The sequence below is a fragment of the Lepisosteus platostomus genome, chromosome 17, assembly GCF_059453375.1.
Source record: "Lepisosteus platostomus isolate fLepPlt1 chromosome 17, fLepPlt1.hap1, whole genome shotgun sequence".
Lineage (NCBI taxonomy): Eukaryota > Metazoa > Chordata > Actinopteri > Semionotiformes > Lepisosteidae > Lepisosteus > Lepisosteus platostomus.
This window is the reverse complement of record NC_142627.1, coordinates 12,525,240-12,544,438: the sequence shown is the minus strand read 5'-3', so window position 1 is coordinate 12,544,438 and position 19,199 is coordinate 12,525,240. Positions and strand designations below refer to the sequence as shown.

Genomic DNA, 19,199 nt, shown 5'->3' with positions numbered 1-19,199 from the left:
AATAAAACATTGCTACTTTCATTAATGTTCAAAATATGTATTATTAAAATGTGTGTTATGCATAAGCATCTTTCTTTGGTTAAATGCGAATCTTTTCTATGAAACAGGAGAAGCCGAGATAGTATTATCCTCTAAGTCAGGGGTTCCCAACCTTTTTTGTCAGCTGAACCCCTTCAACCTAAATTATTTGCCTCAAAGTACCCCTTTGAGATTTTAACTAAATCACAACCTTTCAATAAATGTACTGTAGATAAATGCTACAGCAACCCTCTTAACATGCTTCTTTTCACTTTGTAAAATATTGATACTGCTTCTGTTGTTTTCTTATTCTTATCATTACATTGTGATTTACTAATAGGACTATTTAATTTGACATTGACGTTTCCATCACAATCTCTCGAACCCCCTGCAGTACCGTCACGAACTCCTAGGTTTGCGAATCCCTGGTTGGGGAGTAATAGTCTATAAAATCTTATAGCCTGTTTGAAAGTCAAGACAAGTATCTACTGTATTCAGGGAAATCCATGATATTGTGTAAAGCAGGTGCTCAAGAGAACCTGCAACACCGTTCGCAACATTTGTTGTTTCTAATTGTTTAGAATGTATTAAAAAATTTAGAAGAAAACACAAATGTAAATTTACCTTTGATCTAATCACTTACAGTACCAGTAGCATTTCATTTCCAATCAATGGACAGAAAAAGCCATACGGTATAGATGCCTACAGTAGCTTACCAATGAAGTCTATTAATTGCTGTTAATCTACATACTAAGAACAAAGAATAGGAAAGTGATATACCATATAAGCAGCAAAATAGATGGCCTTTCATATTGAATTTTTTATCTGTCAGAAACATTTCCTTTTAAGATTGAAAGCCGTGTCAGTGTTGACCTTTCAAAAATTAGGACTATTAAAAGACAGTCCCTTTGATTTATTTTTACCTCCAGATTCAGTAGCTTTTAAGAAACCTGTTACAAGAATTCAGAGACAGACACTTTGTGTTGTGTACTTTGCCCTACTGTTGTTTGAATTCAATTAAGGTTTTGAAAATATTATAGTACTTCCCAGCTCCCACCCACGGCGTTCTCATTTAAACTTTTAAAAATGTGTGATGAAAAAGTTTCTTGGTCTTCACTGCAAGTCAGAGTCTCAATGAAAAATCTACACGCACTGTTATGATCTATTAGTGATGAATACATGCTTTTTCTTGACAGGGGTGAAAAACAACCTCGAATGAAATAGAAAATAGAAAGTTTTCTTTTCTGTTACAGAAATCAATACAAAATTGGAAAAAATGTATTCAGGCATACTGTTAAGAATGAGATTGTTCATATTTTTTATGAAATAATTTGCAGTTAGGACTACATACTCAGAAAACCACGTTTCATAAGAGCTGCTAATCTAATAAATGGCTGTAATATTAACTTTAGCACTCAACAATAATGAAAACACCATTTACTAGTTTTTCCACAATTGTGTACATTTCCAATAAGAAGAAATATGAGTACAACTGAAACAAAAAACATTTTAAGAAAAGCCAAAACACATATTCCTTTTACTTTTGAACATACGATATGTAGAAACAACTCACAACTGCAACTTACTACTGTTTTCAACAGCAGTATACTGTATACAGCGAAGAAAACAGTGCACTTGCATTGTGCTGCTCTTTCTGTAAAAAGGAAAGTTACAACTGATTACAATTGCTTACCTAATAGAGTTTATAATTAAACCATTAATACACTTGAGTTTTGCTCTTAGGTTTACCTATAAATAGCCATTTCTAACAATGTGCGATCAATGAGGAAATTTGCATTCTGTTCACTTCGAATTGAAGACATTAAAAGATAATTTGTTCAATTGTGAGTAACGACTAAAGTAATTTTGGTTTTAATTAAATGAGGTTCTAATAGGCTAAAGGGCTGACCTCTATCACGTTATTAAAGAATGCAGTTGTTGCGTACTGTGTCCTGCAGGTCAAGTGGACTGTCATCAGCATCACATTAAGGGACTGACAAATGTGCTATCCAGCTGGGCTACTGAAGTGATTACCCAGACCTGACACACTTGTTTTTGAAAATGCAGAACAAATGGTATAACTTTTATCCAGGGCTGGGACCATGAAGACCAATTGTCCTCCAGTATTTATTCCATCTCTGATCTTAATTAATTAATTGAGCTAATAATTTGAATAATTAGTCCAACCACTTGTATTTTACATCTAAATCAGCTCATAATTAAAAAATACAGTACCTGCAGGGCGGCATCTCTAATGAATCACTTACCTATACCGGCTTTAATCCTTGGTGGGTTATTTTCTTATAATTTTCTTTGTTCATGTGTTATGCAATAAGACAAAACAGGCCTCAAACTCACATTTCATGACATCTTTACATCTGGCTCTTGTAGGAAGTGTTCTTGTATTTCGATTTTCGTTGGTTGTGTTGTCTTCACACACCTATTTTGGAGAAAATATATATACCGTATACAGTAGCTTAGTTAAAAAGAAAAAAGCTATGGCAACCGAATGGTGAAAATCAGTATATTTTTTGTATAATTCTCATAAATTCAAATATACATACATATATGAATATATGCAAATACATTCATACAGATATACAGTATGCCTATATATGCCTGCTAAGTATCTTGTGCATTTGTGTTTTGATATAACAGGTGTAAATTTTTGTTTTATTCTGTTCACTATACATCTTAAAATTGTGCTCATGCTATTGCAAAGATATACATAATATGGTCCAATCAATCTTTATTAAGAGTCTCTGAATTACAATAGTTTAAACCATATGCATTTCATGTCATGAATTTTAATTTTTCAGAATACAAACAGGCAAATAGAATAATGATGATTTCATTACCTGTTAAAAGTATTGCTGCTGTTTTCTCTATGTAATTTCCATCTTCCTCTTTGGTTTAACATAATGTTTAAGCATTGAAAGACAACCAGTGCCTTTTATGGAGTGTCTGTGTTTTAGTTTATAACAGAGGATGCATGGGTTTTAAACTGCTAAAACAACCACTTCTAATATTTTACAAACTACTGAGCTTTTTTATACTATTACTTCAGTTTATATAGTCTGTTACGTGATGTGAAATAACATTTTACAAGTCTTTATGTTGGAAATTTAAAAAGTAACTAATATTATTCTGAAAACAGCCACAGGACCACAGCTCACCTGTCTGAGACTCTCATACCCATTGGATCTTCGTTTTAGCTCCAGTGATGTAGATACAAGACTTACTGGCACTGAGGATACAGCAACTGGCTTTTTGTTGCCTGGGAAACAAGTGTACCCTAAAAATAAAACATTGTTCAGACCTTGCAACAAATTCACATCTCTTTTTCAACAATTCAATTTTTCAGTTCTCTCAGCCTTTATTTACAATAACAATATCCCCTGAATTGTTTCAGACTATCAGGTTCACACACAGCATGTGCTGATGTATGAACTGTAGCATTCCTTCTTCCTCCTGTAGATAATCACTGCTATTAAAAGAACTTTGATCCAAAGATTATTTTTTGAGGGAAAAAACTGCAAATGTTGTTTGACTTGTATAGAAATCACTACAGGCAGTTTAAGATTAAATTTAATAAACGTTTGGTCATAAATGTCCTTTTGTAACATCTACAACACTAAAACTAATGTTCTTAATGACCCATGCAGAGTAAGATAGAATCTTTGGCTTTCTTGAGATCTATAGTAGGTCTAGGATATAATGCCCTGTGGGTTGTTCCATTATCTTCCTGACTTTAATCTGTGCTCTAAGACTTTGAAAATTCATTTAGTGTTTTACATGTCTCTACCAAAGATAGATGTAATACACTGATAATTCAGCTAATCAAATTGTATGGCCCCAATACAATAAAGCAGGCAGGACTGTACATTGAGAAGAGTTGTAGTGACCAATACAATAAGATCAATACAATGATGCATTTATGCTATTAGTCACATAAGCTACACATAAGCGGACTTCTCTCCATGTGTACTGATTTTATTAATCAATTATTTTAATGGTAGTGAGATTATAACTGGTCCTTTCTCTGCATCTTGAGATGGTTTTTAAGCTTTGCTGTCTAAACATATGAGAAGGTAAAGTGATAAAGCTTGCCAGATGAACTTCACCTTCATCTGTGCATTTAGTTCCATCAGCTTGTTTGCCTGTACTTTAAGTATTGCATGAACATTTTCAGTTGGACTCAAAAAAGCTAAAATCAATAAAACGTTTAGGAGTACTGCGTATTCAGGTGAAATTAAACTTACCCATTATATTCACAAAATGAAACATCTGTGAGCAAAATTAAATACAACAGCTTGAAACTAGTTATTATACAATACAAGAATCCAGGCCACTAGAAAGCCTGCAGCAATACAACCTTGAATATAAGCTGTCATGTAAAATATAGAACACCAGGACTAACTGAACTAATTTGAGCCTAGCACAGAGCACTAACAACTGATCTGTCACTTTTTTATCAGCTGCAGTGCAGTGCACTTCATTTATATTCAAGATTTCAACACCAAGACAAGTCTGTGGGATGTTAACACTATTCTCAATAAATTTAGTGAGAGACATAATTCCAGTGGCCTGTCTGAAATAACTGGTGTAGTTATTCAACAGCTCTGAGGAAGATAGCATACCCTATGAGAAGAATCCAACATCTGCAGTGCAAGCCAGAAATGTCACCTACTGTAATACCATCTATACAAATGCCTTTTTTTTAAAGAACAGGGTAATGTAAGCTGTAATAAACTGGATAATTCTTGTGATTACAGTCCTCTAAAATAGAAACCTCTGCATTTTGATGTGAGAAAAAATATTTTTCAGGGCATCTGGTGTTTGTGAATCACGCTGTATTGCACCACACAGTTGAATGAAGCAGCTTTTGAGTGCATCCATGTTACACATTTCATAATGACCTTTCAAATTTATTATTATGCTTACGAGCAGAAACAATGGAAAAAATAGAGGGAGACCTGGCCTCTGGTGACTGGATTTTTTAAGAAACAATTTCTTTACAGTATATAATGTTTTCCCACTCTGTATTTTGGAGATTTGTGAAAATGCATATACAGTACATCTCATAACTAATTAACTACAGTTACAATTATATTAACTCATACAGATGATGAAGAAATTAAAAATTTCTTAAGGTTTACTTCATTACATAAATTGATTTTTCATCACTTTTCCATCTTATCAAAAACCTTTCAGACCAAACCATTTTTTGTGATGCATATTTAATAATAATCAATAATCAATTTCACATGTCTTAGCTAATATGCTCATCCTTTGGTACAGTATATGGTGTCTAATGGCTTTTCTTAAAAGTCATTATAATAGAAAGAATTACTTAATCGGCATTATGTTATTTGGATTTGAGTTGATAGAAAACCCATACCTCACAGCGTATTTAATAGACTAAAGCTCTTGTTTTGGTTTAGCACTGAGCCTTAGTCTCTAAAACTTCTGAAACAGGAAAGCCATCAAATGAGGCAATAAAAAACCATAAGATGTTTCACATTTCTTCTGTAAGATTATAACTGTTCTTCACCTTTGCTTCCAACTACCGGCAGGACAGTGCCAAGTCATAAGGCCCATTTCACCTCATTTATTCTGCTATCCAGTTTTCAGTATCATCTAATTTTTACAATCTGTCATTTCAGCCAAGTTGCTCTAACTATGGTCTGTATTAAATCAGCTCTTCAATCAACCTACCAATCACATTTTATAGACCTGATATTTGGTGATGGTTTGTTATTTTACAGAAGGTTATTACTTCAATCAAAACCCACTATCAAGTACGAATCTTGTAATTTGCAATTGGCAGGAGTGTGAGTAGATTGATGTAATCCAGGCCAGTGTGCATGGAAAAAAAGAAACTGTCCTGTGTTTCCACCTTTGTGCAGAGCCAGCACGGGGCTCTCCCATTCATCTCAGTCTGTCCATCATGTAGGCTTTTTCTCTGGTTTTTGTCCTTGGGGAAGAGCTGAGGTACAATTTATGTGTTTTTAATATCAACATGTTGTGCACCTTAAATGAAATCAATGCTAGGTCACCCTCAATGGTAATACAAATTATTACCAATGGTAACATTTTTTATGTTTTATTTTTCTACAGAGTTTCACAAGAAAAACATTCAGAATTCCATAGAGGTTTCAGATAGGCAATCAAAAATAGCTCATCCCCAGGCCCCCTATCCACAGCAGTCAAAGGAATATGATTAAATCTGTTCAGGACTCATCAGATGATGTGCTTAGAAGGTCTTTTTGCTTTCCGAGTTTATTCCTCCTGTATTTCTCCATTTTATACCAGGCTCTTTAGGTACACAACAAGAGATCATCAGAACATCACAATCCGTAGTACAAGGCTCTCCATTTGTTTTCAGTAAGCAACATGTGGCTCTTTTCAAATTATTGGCTCTTGACAACTCTGGTTTGCATTATACAGTACTTTCACATTGCTTACCAAACAATTCAGGTCTGTAATTTATTTAAGGAAAAATGTTTGCACTACAATTCCATACTTGACATGGTATCATGGTGGCTAGCACTACTACTTAATTCTCCTGTGGCTCTGGATTCACCAGTTTGGAGTAGCTATCTGTGTGAATTTTGCATTTGTTTCCTTCCACATACTGTACTGTACCATAGGCATGCAGGTTACTGGTACTGGGCTATGGAAATATAGAGAAAAACAACAAATGAACAGTATTGGCCATATGGCCCAAAATAAATGTCTGTCATTACTTTAAGTGGCACAGTATTAAAGAAACATGAGACTGGATAGGATAACACAACCTGCTTATTCATTGCAAGTTAACCTTCCAGCGGTGTTGATAATCATTTATAAATCTATACAAATAACTTGATTTAAACTACATTATTGTGGTAAAGTTGGTACACATTGTTAACACTATATGTTAACTTTTGTGTAAGGAGTTCTGAAGACTAACATTACTGCACCACAGCAACATCTCAGTCAGAAGGAAAGAGATTTATTCTTCTATTTGTTCCATTTGGTGAGTTCTTTAATTAAGTAAAATAGTTGTTGAATGGAATTAATTAGTTCCCTTTCCAGGTAGCAAGAGATAAAAGAAAAGCAAGGCAGACTCCTGGAAAATGCTGTCAAAAAGAGTGAAACACATTACATTATGACTCCCTTATTTCTTAGAATAATGTTATGTTCACTAATAAAGACGGAGAACAGTAAAAAGTAAACTTTCGAGATAAAATTCTCCATTATAAATGATTCCCGAATAACAGGAGCTAAAACTGCAGGTCATAAAGTAGATGGTACTATCCTAATGTAATGTTCTTTTTCCTCTTCAGTCTCTTGAGAATTTCAATACAAGGCAAAATTCTTTAAATATATTATATTTATTATATATTATTGTTATTCCAAGCACGTTTAAAGCAAGCACTTACTAATTGGCAATAACACAAAACAGAAACACAAAAAAAGGCATAAGAGTGGAAGCTTAATTACTTTGGGGAGATGAAATCCATCCAATTCATTCAACAAACTTCATTAACATTTTAAAGAAGTGCACTGTTTGTACCTAATGAATGAACTGCAGGTGAAAACCAGGGTAAAACATGGGGCAGGGGGCTGATCTTTAAAGGGACTACAAACATAAAAATGAAATAAATCCACAATATTTATTCTTATAAATATTTAAAAGGCAAGTTCCTTTGTGACACTCTCTTGCACCTTCACAAAATGGTAAAGAAAACAATGAGTTATTTTTAAAACTGCAGTCCTCCTGCAAATTCTATTTTCAGCTGCACTTTTGGCAGCAGTGAACAGCATTGGTGTGAAACTCCAATAATTAGTAAATGAATACACATCTCTATTTACAGCCAACAGGGCATCACTGTGTCTCTGAAGTGGTATTAAAACTATTATAAAATATCCATCACATGCAGAGTTCAAATATAGAGTCATCTCTCTAAACTTTAATTGCTACGCTTTTTATTCTAATTAGACTCATACACTGGATGGGGTCTTAGCTGCTATACTGTGGGAGGTGATGACTCAGTGTGCATTTTATATTTGCAGACTACAATAAAAATGCTGCTTTGCCTAGCAAAGTATATGAAATATGTTTATATAATGCAGTTTCTATTTTCCAAAGGTCTTGTTGTTTAGTTTTCTGTCAATACCGCAACAGCACATTAGAAGAACGGGGGAGATGCAGATTACCACACAGACCAAACCATACCAAAAAAAAATACCCTTTAGCTAGGAAATGTGACATTACAGAGGGTAAAGCTTGTAAAAAATAACTTTCCCACAACAGAAAATAAATCAATTCCTTTCTTTCAGTGTACAGACATTCACATTTGTGAAAGCTTTATTTTAATAAATCAGGTTTCATTTCACTTTTTCAAGAAACTGCAACTTAAAAACAACCAGCCCTACACATCCTTCAAGACCACAAATGCTGTAGAAGCTGCTAAGTAAATTAATTGAAAATGTGGGAGTAAATTGTATTTCAGATTGGGAGCAGCAAATCAGTCTTTTGTCTCTGCCCATGTCAGAGCACTTCACTTAAAACCTTACCCTGCCGCCCTGCTAGTCTCCCTCTCTCCATGGAGACTGCTGCGCGGGGGAGAAATGTGGGCATGATGCCAACACTCACTGATGGCAGGAGAAATTGGTTATTAGCAGATGTCAACCAGCACGAGGTTTCAAAACCAACAGACTGGCCCAGCCTTTTAGGCTCTGGATGTATTTGTAGATTCCTGTCAAGGCAAAAACAAAAAATTGAGATCCAGAGAAGAGTTCAGGGGAGTAAACAGACTTCAAAAACAAGTTTCAAAAACAAGGGAAGAGGGGATAGTGGGTGGGGGGAGGAGGGGGTTGCACACATTCAAAAAGAAGTCTGTGGGTCGCTGGTTTAAAAAACATTATCCTGGAGACTTCAAAGTACAGTTCAAGCTGACCTGAAAAAAACTGAATCCTTTTGCTAATGCAGGGGCACAGCAATAAGCTTGCAACCTACACCAACCCACTTCAAAAAAATAAAACACCTCAGATATTTTTCCTCTGTAATGCTGAACAAAGATTGTAGTAAACCTCATGGTCTAACCTTTTTTTAGAAAGGTACAATGCTACTAGTTCCATTTTTTGGGGGAAATATTCTTTTATAACCAGACTGATAATGTGGTGACCTTCTTGTATTTATTTTGCTCCCTTGGGTTTTCAAGAGCACACAGATCCCTTTGTCAAGTGACAGGTTTTCAATGCAAGTGGTTTGATCTTTGAGCTTACAACATGGGTGCTAAAAGAACAGCCTTGTGCTATACTTAGACAAAAAAAAACATTTATTTCTACAGCTACTGTACATGTCCTTTCAGTTCAGCTATTTTGCATTGTACTGTGGGTCTCAGGGCATGAAATTCATTAAGTGAATATAATGTAAGATTAAGAACACAATAGCCACTTTTCATTAGAAGGTCAGTTGAAACTTCTAAAAAAAATTGTTTTTCTTACTGTATTGAGAGGACATGATGAGATCCATGTGATTGCTTCTGCTGTGCTTTGCACAGCGTTTCATTACATATGACCTGAAGTGATGAGAAAGAAATGTTATTTAACACTGGTATTGAGCATTAAAGAGAGCAAAATATACTGAAGCAGTCATTCCATTTTTAATCTTTTCAAATGAACTCGCCTAACTACTTTTATCAATACAGCCATTATGTCTTTCACACATGTAGGTCATCTGTAATTAAGATGCAACTGCAGCAATTAGTGTTTGGTGATGAATAGTGGGGAACACACTATACAGTATGTCCTTATATTCTTAAAAACCTGAACACTTTGAGGTTAGAAGAGAATTAAACCAGTAAATATAAAAAATATTGAAACAGATTTTTTCAGCATAATTCAACTTATTAGTCACTGCTTTTATTTTGTCCCTTCATATATTATTTCCTTGCTTTTCTTCATGAAAATGTAATTCAGACAGCCCTTATGGCATACCCAGTGCAGTAATATTCCTCCTGTTTTGTCCCAGTGGAAATCATTTGGTCTCATTTTCAAGTCTCCTGCTTCAGGCTGAATTTTCTAGAATAGTAACCGTTTCTGAAGTCATCACATTTCCTCAAATAACCCAGATACTGAGTAATGCAGGGCTCAGTCTTGCATTTTCTTTACAAAATACTTTATTTCTTAAGCTACTAAAAGAAGAGGCTTACGTATTAGTTATTATTAATATTACAAGATATATAATATTTTTCTAGTTTTATCAATCAGGTCAGGTTTCAGCTTTACTCCCAGACATCTGACGTTCATGTTCACAATGTTGTAATGGTGTTTTTATCACCTTTGTGGCATCGCTTGGTCTTCTATTCCACTTCAGATCTTGTATGTCAGTTATTGCTTTCAAACTCTGTCATAAAACTGACTTTTATATACTAGTTTTTAATTGTGTTTTGTTTTACTTTATTGATTTGCATATACTGTACCTGTCTCGGCTTCTTTTATCTTGTTGTTTTATAGAACTCCATGAGCTGATGTGAAACGAAAGGAGCTAATGGATTATATTATTTTTTAACTCTTATTTTATATTACATTTCTCTCTGTTTCTTACGTACAGTACATACACATGAGTAGATACAGTGTTAACAAAGAGACCTAAACTGGGATTCATGTTGGAGATTCACATACTGTACCTGCTCTCTGAGTTTTGTGGGCATTGTTTTCAGGACTACAGTATCCAATCCTCCTGCTTTGGTAGTAGAGGACTTGAGAGAGGGGTCTTTTGCTCTGAATTTCCTTGAACAGCCTTGGAGGGCACACCATTTCACCACCCTCTCCTGAAAGCTCAGCTCTTTCCCAGACGGCAGAGCATACTCCCTCAGAATCTTCCTGTAACAAATACTTTCAAGATCATTTCTTGAAAAAAAAAATCATTACCAAGCTGAGCAGGACTGATAAAATATTATCTGAGTCTAAACTGAAGAAATAATAGCTTTGGACAGATATAATTTACAACGGATAAAGTAGGTGCTTTAATTACTAACTAGAATAATAAAAGTATGTAAACATGTGCAATTATTTACTTCTTTAACTTAAGAAATTTAGAACTGAAATAATCAAGGTAGCTTACTGGTGTGAGAATACATTAGCTCTGTTTGAATCTTTACTAAAACACTGCAAAACACAGAGGAACAATCGCTTTCAATGTATTCAATGAAGCATCTTTATTATTATACTTCATTTGAGTAAATGTCACTACAAATCTTAAATCTTAAGCATTCAAACGTACTGTACATTTAGGTTGAACAAAAATAGCAACATAATTTGTAAGACAGAAGCTGGTATTCTATGACTGATGTAAATGTCATGTTGGTAGTGTACATTAAGGAAAGACTTTACAACAACAGTTAACGCCATGCACTAGATTGCAATACTTTCCATTTTAAAATTAGATTAGTGCTAATGTTAATGGTATCTCAGTTCTTCCGCACATATGTCAGCATTTATTCTTTAATAAAGCAGCACCTGAGCTGGCAAAGTACAGACTCCATTAGAAAAGCAAATATTTTTTTTAAACGGAAAGGTATGAACATGTCTCTTAGGAAGCATTTGAAGTAATGCATGAGCTCTTTAGAAGGATATTTATTTTTAAGAGCAGTGCATGCATCATTACAGCAGAAATGAAAAGAGGGAAAAAGCCCAAGGAGTAAAAAGCATTGGATATGCTTGGAGTCAAATTCTTTGTTATTTGAAGATTAGACATACAGTGGATGTGTAACTGACGTCAGTGGAACAATGAAGCTCTAAAAATAAAAAGTGATTATTTGGGAAGTGAACTGGGTATTGGAGCAGAGGAGTGCATTATGTACCTTTAAAGTTCAAGGGCTTTAAAATTAATTTGATGCGCTCAGTAATGCTCACCAGTCAGGTAATCAATATTTTAATATAACTTTCACAAACTTGGCCCTGCATGACCACCTGATCATTTCCTCTTTCCTCAGCATTTTCATTACATTATATTGTTTTATTTTATAGCATAAAATTAATTGTGAATGTATGCCAATTAATGGTGATCATAGCTTATTAAAGCTGACTAAATACAGCAGTTCAGTTACTTTTATTTTCATTTTACTTGGCAGTTTCTTAATGAGTTCTTTAACCTTGTTGGGAAAATAAATATAAAAAGTAGGCAGCTGTGAGTATACAAGTAAAAAGTTCAAATTGTCATAAATACAAGGAAAGATTGTTTTATTTAAATGAAAGTTAAGATTACGTTATTGGGGCAGTCTGGAGTATTTCAAGTTCACACTTTCTATCCAGGAAGGCTCCCTTAAGACAGTGCTTATATTTCAGTTGATATCATTACTACTACACAGGTATTTGTGCATGTTTCAGTATCAAAAACTATATCTGGACAGCATTCAAAGAGCCATACACTAGACTTCTCAGGTGTCTCTAATTTAAAGTGGGATACCACTTATAAACTTTGTAGACATGGTTCAGAGGCTAAAATATACCCCTATAGGCCAGCTCTGCTCTGTCTCACACAGTATGTAGCTATGGAAAGACAAATAGCACCATTGTTTGCCTGGCTAAATAAGCTTTTTAACAACTGTCCGTTTTCAATACATTCAGAATTACCGTCCTAACCTTTAAAGGTCTAGTTTGCTTACAGGCTGCTCTTTCTCAATTGTCATGGAGAAACTGTTCATGGACTGTTCATGGATTAACAGCTCCCTCTGATTTAGCACAACAAAATGTGTGAAAATCAAGTTACAAAGATAGCCTTTCACTGAAATCCCATTAGATACAGAAATGATACAGAAGGTTTCTGACATCTGCTTAGCATGCTAGTCTGAAATTCAAGCACCACACTAATTCACGCTGTGACAGCCCAGCCATATACTGTATAATAAGCTGCATAGTATACAGTAATAAGATTGTATCTGGAATAACATTATATTTTCTTATATATTGTATTGTATGTACATCATGATTAAGACAGAGACTTTTGTGGCATGTAAGCATTTAAATTTATTTAGTCTGAATCAAATTCCAGGTTGCCAGTTCTAGTATATATTTAATCATGATTCAATTATTATAGAACTATAGTTATTGAAATATTTGGATATATGCCAAGAAATTAAAATAAAGATAATACTGTAGTAAGTATGAGGCAATAGGGCAATAACAACTACACTAGAGATGTCAGATTAATAAAAAAAGCATACATAAATTGTTTTTTAAGCTTTGGATACAGTGAAATTAACAAGTGTTTTTAATATTATAAACTTCAAATTCAGGGACGTTTATTATTTTTGTTGTAATTCACTGAAACGCTTGGTATAATTTGACACTTCATAGGGTGATGTCATAGGTTTAGCGCTATGTAGCGTTAAATCCTAAAATTAAAAAGTTCACCATACAAAACATCATAAGTCAAGTAACCCTTCAAAGACAAATCTTGAGTGTACCTTTAAGTTAGGGAAATGTTTTTTTTTATCTTTGTTATTAAAAATAAATCCTTATCCCCCATTCACTCACAATTTAATTGAACGTAATATGCACTGTTGTGCGCTATCTATGACAGAAGCGTAAACTGTGTAGATATCAGGCTCTGGCCTGGGGTCATTGACCTGGTCTCCTGACCTGGCTTTAGAGAATTTTAGAACAGACACTACTCTTGTACGTGACACCACAGAAATAGCTGAAACGCGGGACAATATGTTTAAGAATAGCCAGTGGGCCATAAGTGGAATGTGGACTCTTAAACCCCATGGTAATAACATGACTGTAAAACTGTTGCAATTCAGGGCACTGTGGGAAATACATGTCATGTGTATCTCCTTCAGTGTTCTCCAGAAGTCGCCATTTTCATTACAATTAAGCTCATCTAAAACCTTCATTGGACTGTGCTGTGAATCCTTGCATCCCTACAAGTGCTTCCTAGAAAAGCGTTGTTTCTGAGATCATGAGCCAGAAGAGATTCTGCTTCTCCAGTGACTCTCTTTGTAGTCACATTGTTCATCAAGTTTGGAAACAATAATGTTTTGCTGCCTCACTGCTCAACTGTATGATTGCATTCTCTCCCCATATCTGCACAGGTTTTCTCCCTCCCAGTTCCTAAAGACATTCTGGTGAGGTTTGATTGACTGTTTTTAATTATTCCTTTCTCTATAATTCTGCAATAGACTAGCATCCTGTCCAGAAACAGAGCTGTCATGTGCTCTTTATCCTGCCTGGTAACCTATGCTTCCAGGTTGGTACAGTGCATCATCGGGTCACGCTGGTGATAGTTGGAAACTTCATCTTTTGAATTCTAAATAATCCAAGAAACTGGTAACTCTAATCATAACTAATTTCTCTTCTGTGAGTCGGTATACACAATTCAATCAATAAAGTGCCCATTAAGCTTAACCAGCTTGACCAATCTATAAACTGCACTGTAGAGTCTTCACATAAATAATAGGGGATCCCTGGGAAACACTGAGAGCACTTCTTCTGAGGCTTTGCTGCAGGAAAAGGAACACATCAGCCTCAGCCTGGTCTGAGATAAGCTAAAAACTGAATTCCCATTTGCTTTACAAACACACAGCTACAGAAATATGTACACTTTTACATTTTTAACAGTGTATGCAAATAAAACAATAAAAGACTCACATTTGTAGCAATAGAACTCATTTACAGATCCTCAGTCTTTCACATAAGCTTATATGTTTATCTATAAGGTTCTAGAAATCTTGGAATTTTGGATGCAATTTTGGATGCAATTATGAAATAGCAATGGTCAGCATAAAACAGTACGCACATGGCAAATTCTGTAGGTGGTTAGTGCTTGCAGTGGACATACAAAAGAAGAAAACAGACATGGTAATCAATTAGAGAGTCTGAATGAGCTTTACTGGACAGTATGTATACCGCATAATGCTTCCTCTCTTTGTGACCTTACTGCACAGACCAGTAGAAAATACAACATATAAGGCAACCTGTCAACCAAAATAAAACTGAGATGGGGAAAAAACTGAATCAGGAAACTATAGACCAATCACTGCTAATATTATGGAAATTATAGTTAAAGCTAAATTAGAAGAATACTTACAAAACAATGGCATTTTAGAATACAGCCATCATGGATTAATTGATGGAAAGTCGTATTTAAATAGCAAGAATAACTTAGCTTATAACACTGAGACATACAGTATACCATGATATATTAAAATTGCCTGAAAGCTTTCGATAAGGTCCCTCATAAAGGTTTAATTAGCATTTTCATCATATATTTGAACCATGGTCTTGAGACACTTTACAGAGTTTTTTTTTTTTTGGTACAGTGGGCCGAGGCAGCAATTATACAAACGTTTGTGCTTCAGCTAAAATGGAAGTAAGTCAACTTTAATTCTTACAATTGCCCAAACTAACTGTTGGAGCAAAGCTCATTTCACATTACCCAAAGTTAGAAGGTGTAATATAATATTAGAAAAACATGCCGGTTAGTCAGAAGCAGCTATAAATCTGATTCTCACGAGATAATGGTTCCTACAATAAAACAAAGCAAAAAAACAATATATAAATTGTAACTTCACAACGCAGCAGCTTCAACTTAAGAGTTATTCAGTCATACTTAAGGGAAAACAAATCACATACAGTAACTCATCTATCTCTAGAACTAGAATCCCACTGCTCATTGCTGTTGTTTTCATTTAAGCATCATAGGTGCTTAATTTCAGTGTGGAATTTCATGTTTGTTGTAAGGTACAGACCTTAATGGCAAGAAAGCGATTTGGGGCCTTCTTAGAAAAGTATGATTGCCAAACTGCCACACAGAGCTGAATATACAGTATTAAATAAGTGAGAGGATGAATTGATAATATGAAAGATGTATGTCTGTGAAAATATATAGTATTACTAATATTTGCAATATGCTTTAAACAATGCACTTAAACAAACCTTCCTCTTTGAATATATATATATATTAAGACACTTCCACAGATTCATTTCTGACATAGTGGAATTAGTCCTGGGTGTCCAAGATTTTTTCATATTGGTTTATATCCTTGTAGAGAATGACCTATATGAAAGTCTTAGTTATGAAAGAGAAACATCCAAACTCATAAGCTTATGCAGGACATCAACACAGTTTTTAAGGGCCAAAGCCTTGCAGGTTTTGCTTTTCCCCAATTGATTAAAACTTATGGGAATCATTATTTTAACCAATCAAGTAAATGAACAGGCTGATTAAAAGATTTAAGGTGTGTTACAATTAAATATACTGTCAATATTCCTACAACACCTGTGGGACTTGATTGATTGTCCTTTTTATATTTTGCTCCTTTAAATGTTTTCCTGATTTTTCTCCACCTTCAGTGCATACCCCAGTAGACACAGGGGCATTAGAACATTTCAGAAAATATGTTTTATTTCCCTATAACTGCCTTCCTTAGGTTCATGCATTTTATTATGGTTAGTAGGTCTGAGCAACATACTGTATATTCCATTCCAAAAAGTAGATTAATTCCAACACACCAAGGAGTGATAATTCATCACTTCTCATCATGTGAGAAGCAATATTGGACTTGTGGACCTGTAGGTGGCACTCTTTCTTCTGGACAAGAATTTTCAAACAATACTTCAATATGGTGTCCAGGGACGTGGCACTGAAGGAGGTGCCATCTCCTGGATGAGAGATTAGACTGAGGTCCAGACTACTTGGCCTTTAAACTTCTCAGGTCATTTTTCAGAAAAGCAGACGTTTACTGGTTAAATTCTATTACGGCTTGCACAATCTTTCCTATCTAACGTTCAACATGAATTTACCTCTACCTGATCTTCCATGATGTGGCACTGCTAGTGCATAATGTAGGGCTGCACATCATAAAGTAAAGTGGTTTTCAATTCTTTAAGATGAACATACGTGCATAAGAACCGAAAGGTTATTCTGCCTATCACTTTTGGTAGGCAGTAGCTGATAGTTCCAAGGATCTCCTGCAGCTGTTTCTTGAAAGAAGCCAAGGTATCAGATTCAACAATATGAATACATCATTTTATTCATCCACAGCTCTGTGGTAAGGAACTGCCTCCTGTTCTCCATTTTAAATGAGGTTTTTAAGCACATAAATGCATTTGGAAATTTTCAATAATAATTTTCAAGTCCACTAAGGGAAAGCTGGAGAACGATTTGACAGAGAAACAAGAACAAGGCACAGGAGACATTGTAAACAATTTACAATTCCATTGTAAGTCCATTGCTGTATGAGCACACATACTCACACAAGGATAACCAACCTAGACAGCATATCTGTGGACTGCGAGTGGAAATTGGAGCGTCCAGCAAAAACCCATTTGGCCATATACTGTAGAATGTTTTTCAGGCTAGAATCAAATACAGGACTCAAATACCATGAGGCAATGTAAAGGCTATGCTAACCACCACAACACCATCCTGCCTGCAATTTTGTGTGATTGTTACAGAAAAAGGCAATTCTTAGCTGTAATGTACCATATCAGTTGATCTAACCCATGGAAATGACTAACTATTACTTTTTTTTTTTTGCTTCTTACTTGGAAGAAATCCATGAGCAGGGGTGACATTTAAACACAGGATCATTTATGCTTGCTGATGGTTTCCAGCTTTAGAGAAGACAAGCATGACTAACACCCATGGCTTTTGACATTCAGCTGCATGTCACAATAAACGTTTGAATTTTTTTACCCTTTTTAGAGACCTGCACTAATCATACCTGATGATAATCTGGCAGATGCCTGTGAAAATAGGCCATCTTTTATTTTTCATCAGTAGTTGTAATTACGGTGACAAATCATACCACATCATAACCACTTTAATTACCAGTATACTCTACAAAGGTTTACTATAGCATTCTGCACACAATGGCTGTGGTGATTATTCTCAGACCCCACGAACATATCAAAGAATAAAGATTACTATTACCATAGGCTACAGCTGAAAATGTTTTCATTACAAAATAGCTGTTCCTTCATGCAGCCACCTCATCAGCATTAAGTACAGCTTCTGCCTCTAAACACATTCTCAGGAGATCCAGTAAAGTCTGTATAACCAGATTATGACAATATTAACATTGTGTAAATGCCCCCAGAAAACAAAACTTGATGGTAACTGTATCTGGCAGGGATAAATTACTCTTTGACCTTCAATGCCTTTTTATAGAAGTCACAGGATTCTTGTGATCATAATATATCTTCTGTCATCTCACTCAGCTTCTGTGAACTACAAGAGGACATGAAGCAGTTGACCCTATTCATTGTGCTCAGACACTGGATTGGAAGATGAGGCCTGATTGTATGAGCATGCACACAGGTGACATTCCAGCTTGTCAGAAGTGTTCTGAATTACATCAGAGTGACAAGCTAGTGACCCCAACACTGTAAGGCAATGCTACATACCCTGGACCAAGAAGGCTCAGGCAGGCAAATTGAAATAAGTAACCAGAAAAATAAAGGAAATGTCATTGGCTGTTATCACCACATGCTCTGAAATGTCTTCACAAAATCCCCTGCACATTTACAGTACATCCTCTCAAAGGGGTATTGGGGTATTGTGACACTTTGGGGTGCCAGGCAAGGGTCTTTTAGATTAGTTTAAGGAGCATAGGAAGAGACAGAGGAGACGGAGGAAGAGTTTATTAGTACAAGTGATATGCTGTTTTTTATTTTCCAGAAGCACTCACTTGTTTGTATTTCCACCAGATGCTCTGCTTTCCTCTCACATTCCAAAGACATACAGAACTGGAAGGCTAATTGGCTTCTGAGAAAGACTGGCCTAGGTGTGACCGTGTGTGTATCTGTGTGTGCTCTGCAACCTTTCATATTATCACACTGGCTCCCTGTGCAGGGGACTCCGGTTTCCCCACAAACCTGAATTAGATGAAGCAGTGAAAAATGTATGGATAAATAAGCTATGGGCTTGTTTTTCACACTCATAATTCTATTACAGTATGTGCTATTCTATCATTAAGTATTTGATGCTCAAGGCAATTCAATACAAGGCAATCCAAGTTCAGTAGTATTTCCTACTTCAATTCCACATTTGATGATACAGTTCATGGTCACACTATTTTTATACTATAACAGAAATTCATTAATGATTCATACAGTTGTGATTTCATGGCAGTGTGCCTCTTTGCTCTCCCAAGCTAAGGGAATTCCAGCTGGAGTGG

General features: G+C 35.3%; 1 protein-coding gene across 2 annotated transcripts in view; it reads right to left on the bottom strand.

Annotated features, from left to right (window-relative positions):
* The window catches only part of LOC148646156 (uncharacterized), a 42,100-nt gene that overhangs the window by 5,890 nt on the left and 17,011 nt on the right, over positions 1–19,199 (bottom strand). For both annotated transcript variants that reach the window (XM_088609769.1, XM_088609768.1), the window contains 5 exons: positions 10,701–10,896; positions 9,517–9,590; positions 8,584–8,765; positions 3,195–3,313; positions 2,377–2,458 (listed from right to left, as the gene is read on the bottom strand). In XM_088609769.1, the coding sequence (XP_088465895.1) occupies positions 2,377–2,458; positions 3,195–3,313; positions 8,584–8,765; positions 9,517–9,590; positions 10,701–10,896 (653 nt within the window). The remainder of the gene's footprint in view (positions 1–2,376; positions 2,459–3,194; positions 3,314–8,583; positions 8,766–9,516; positions 9,591–10,700; positions 10,897–19,199) is intronic.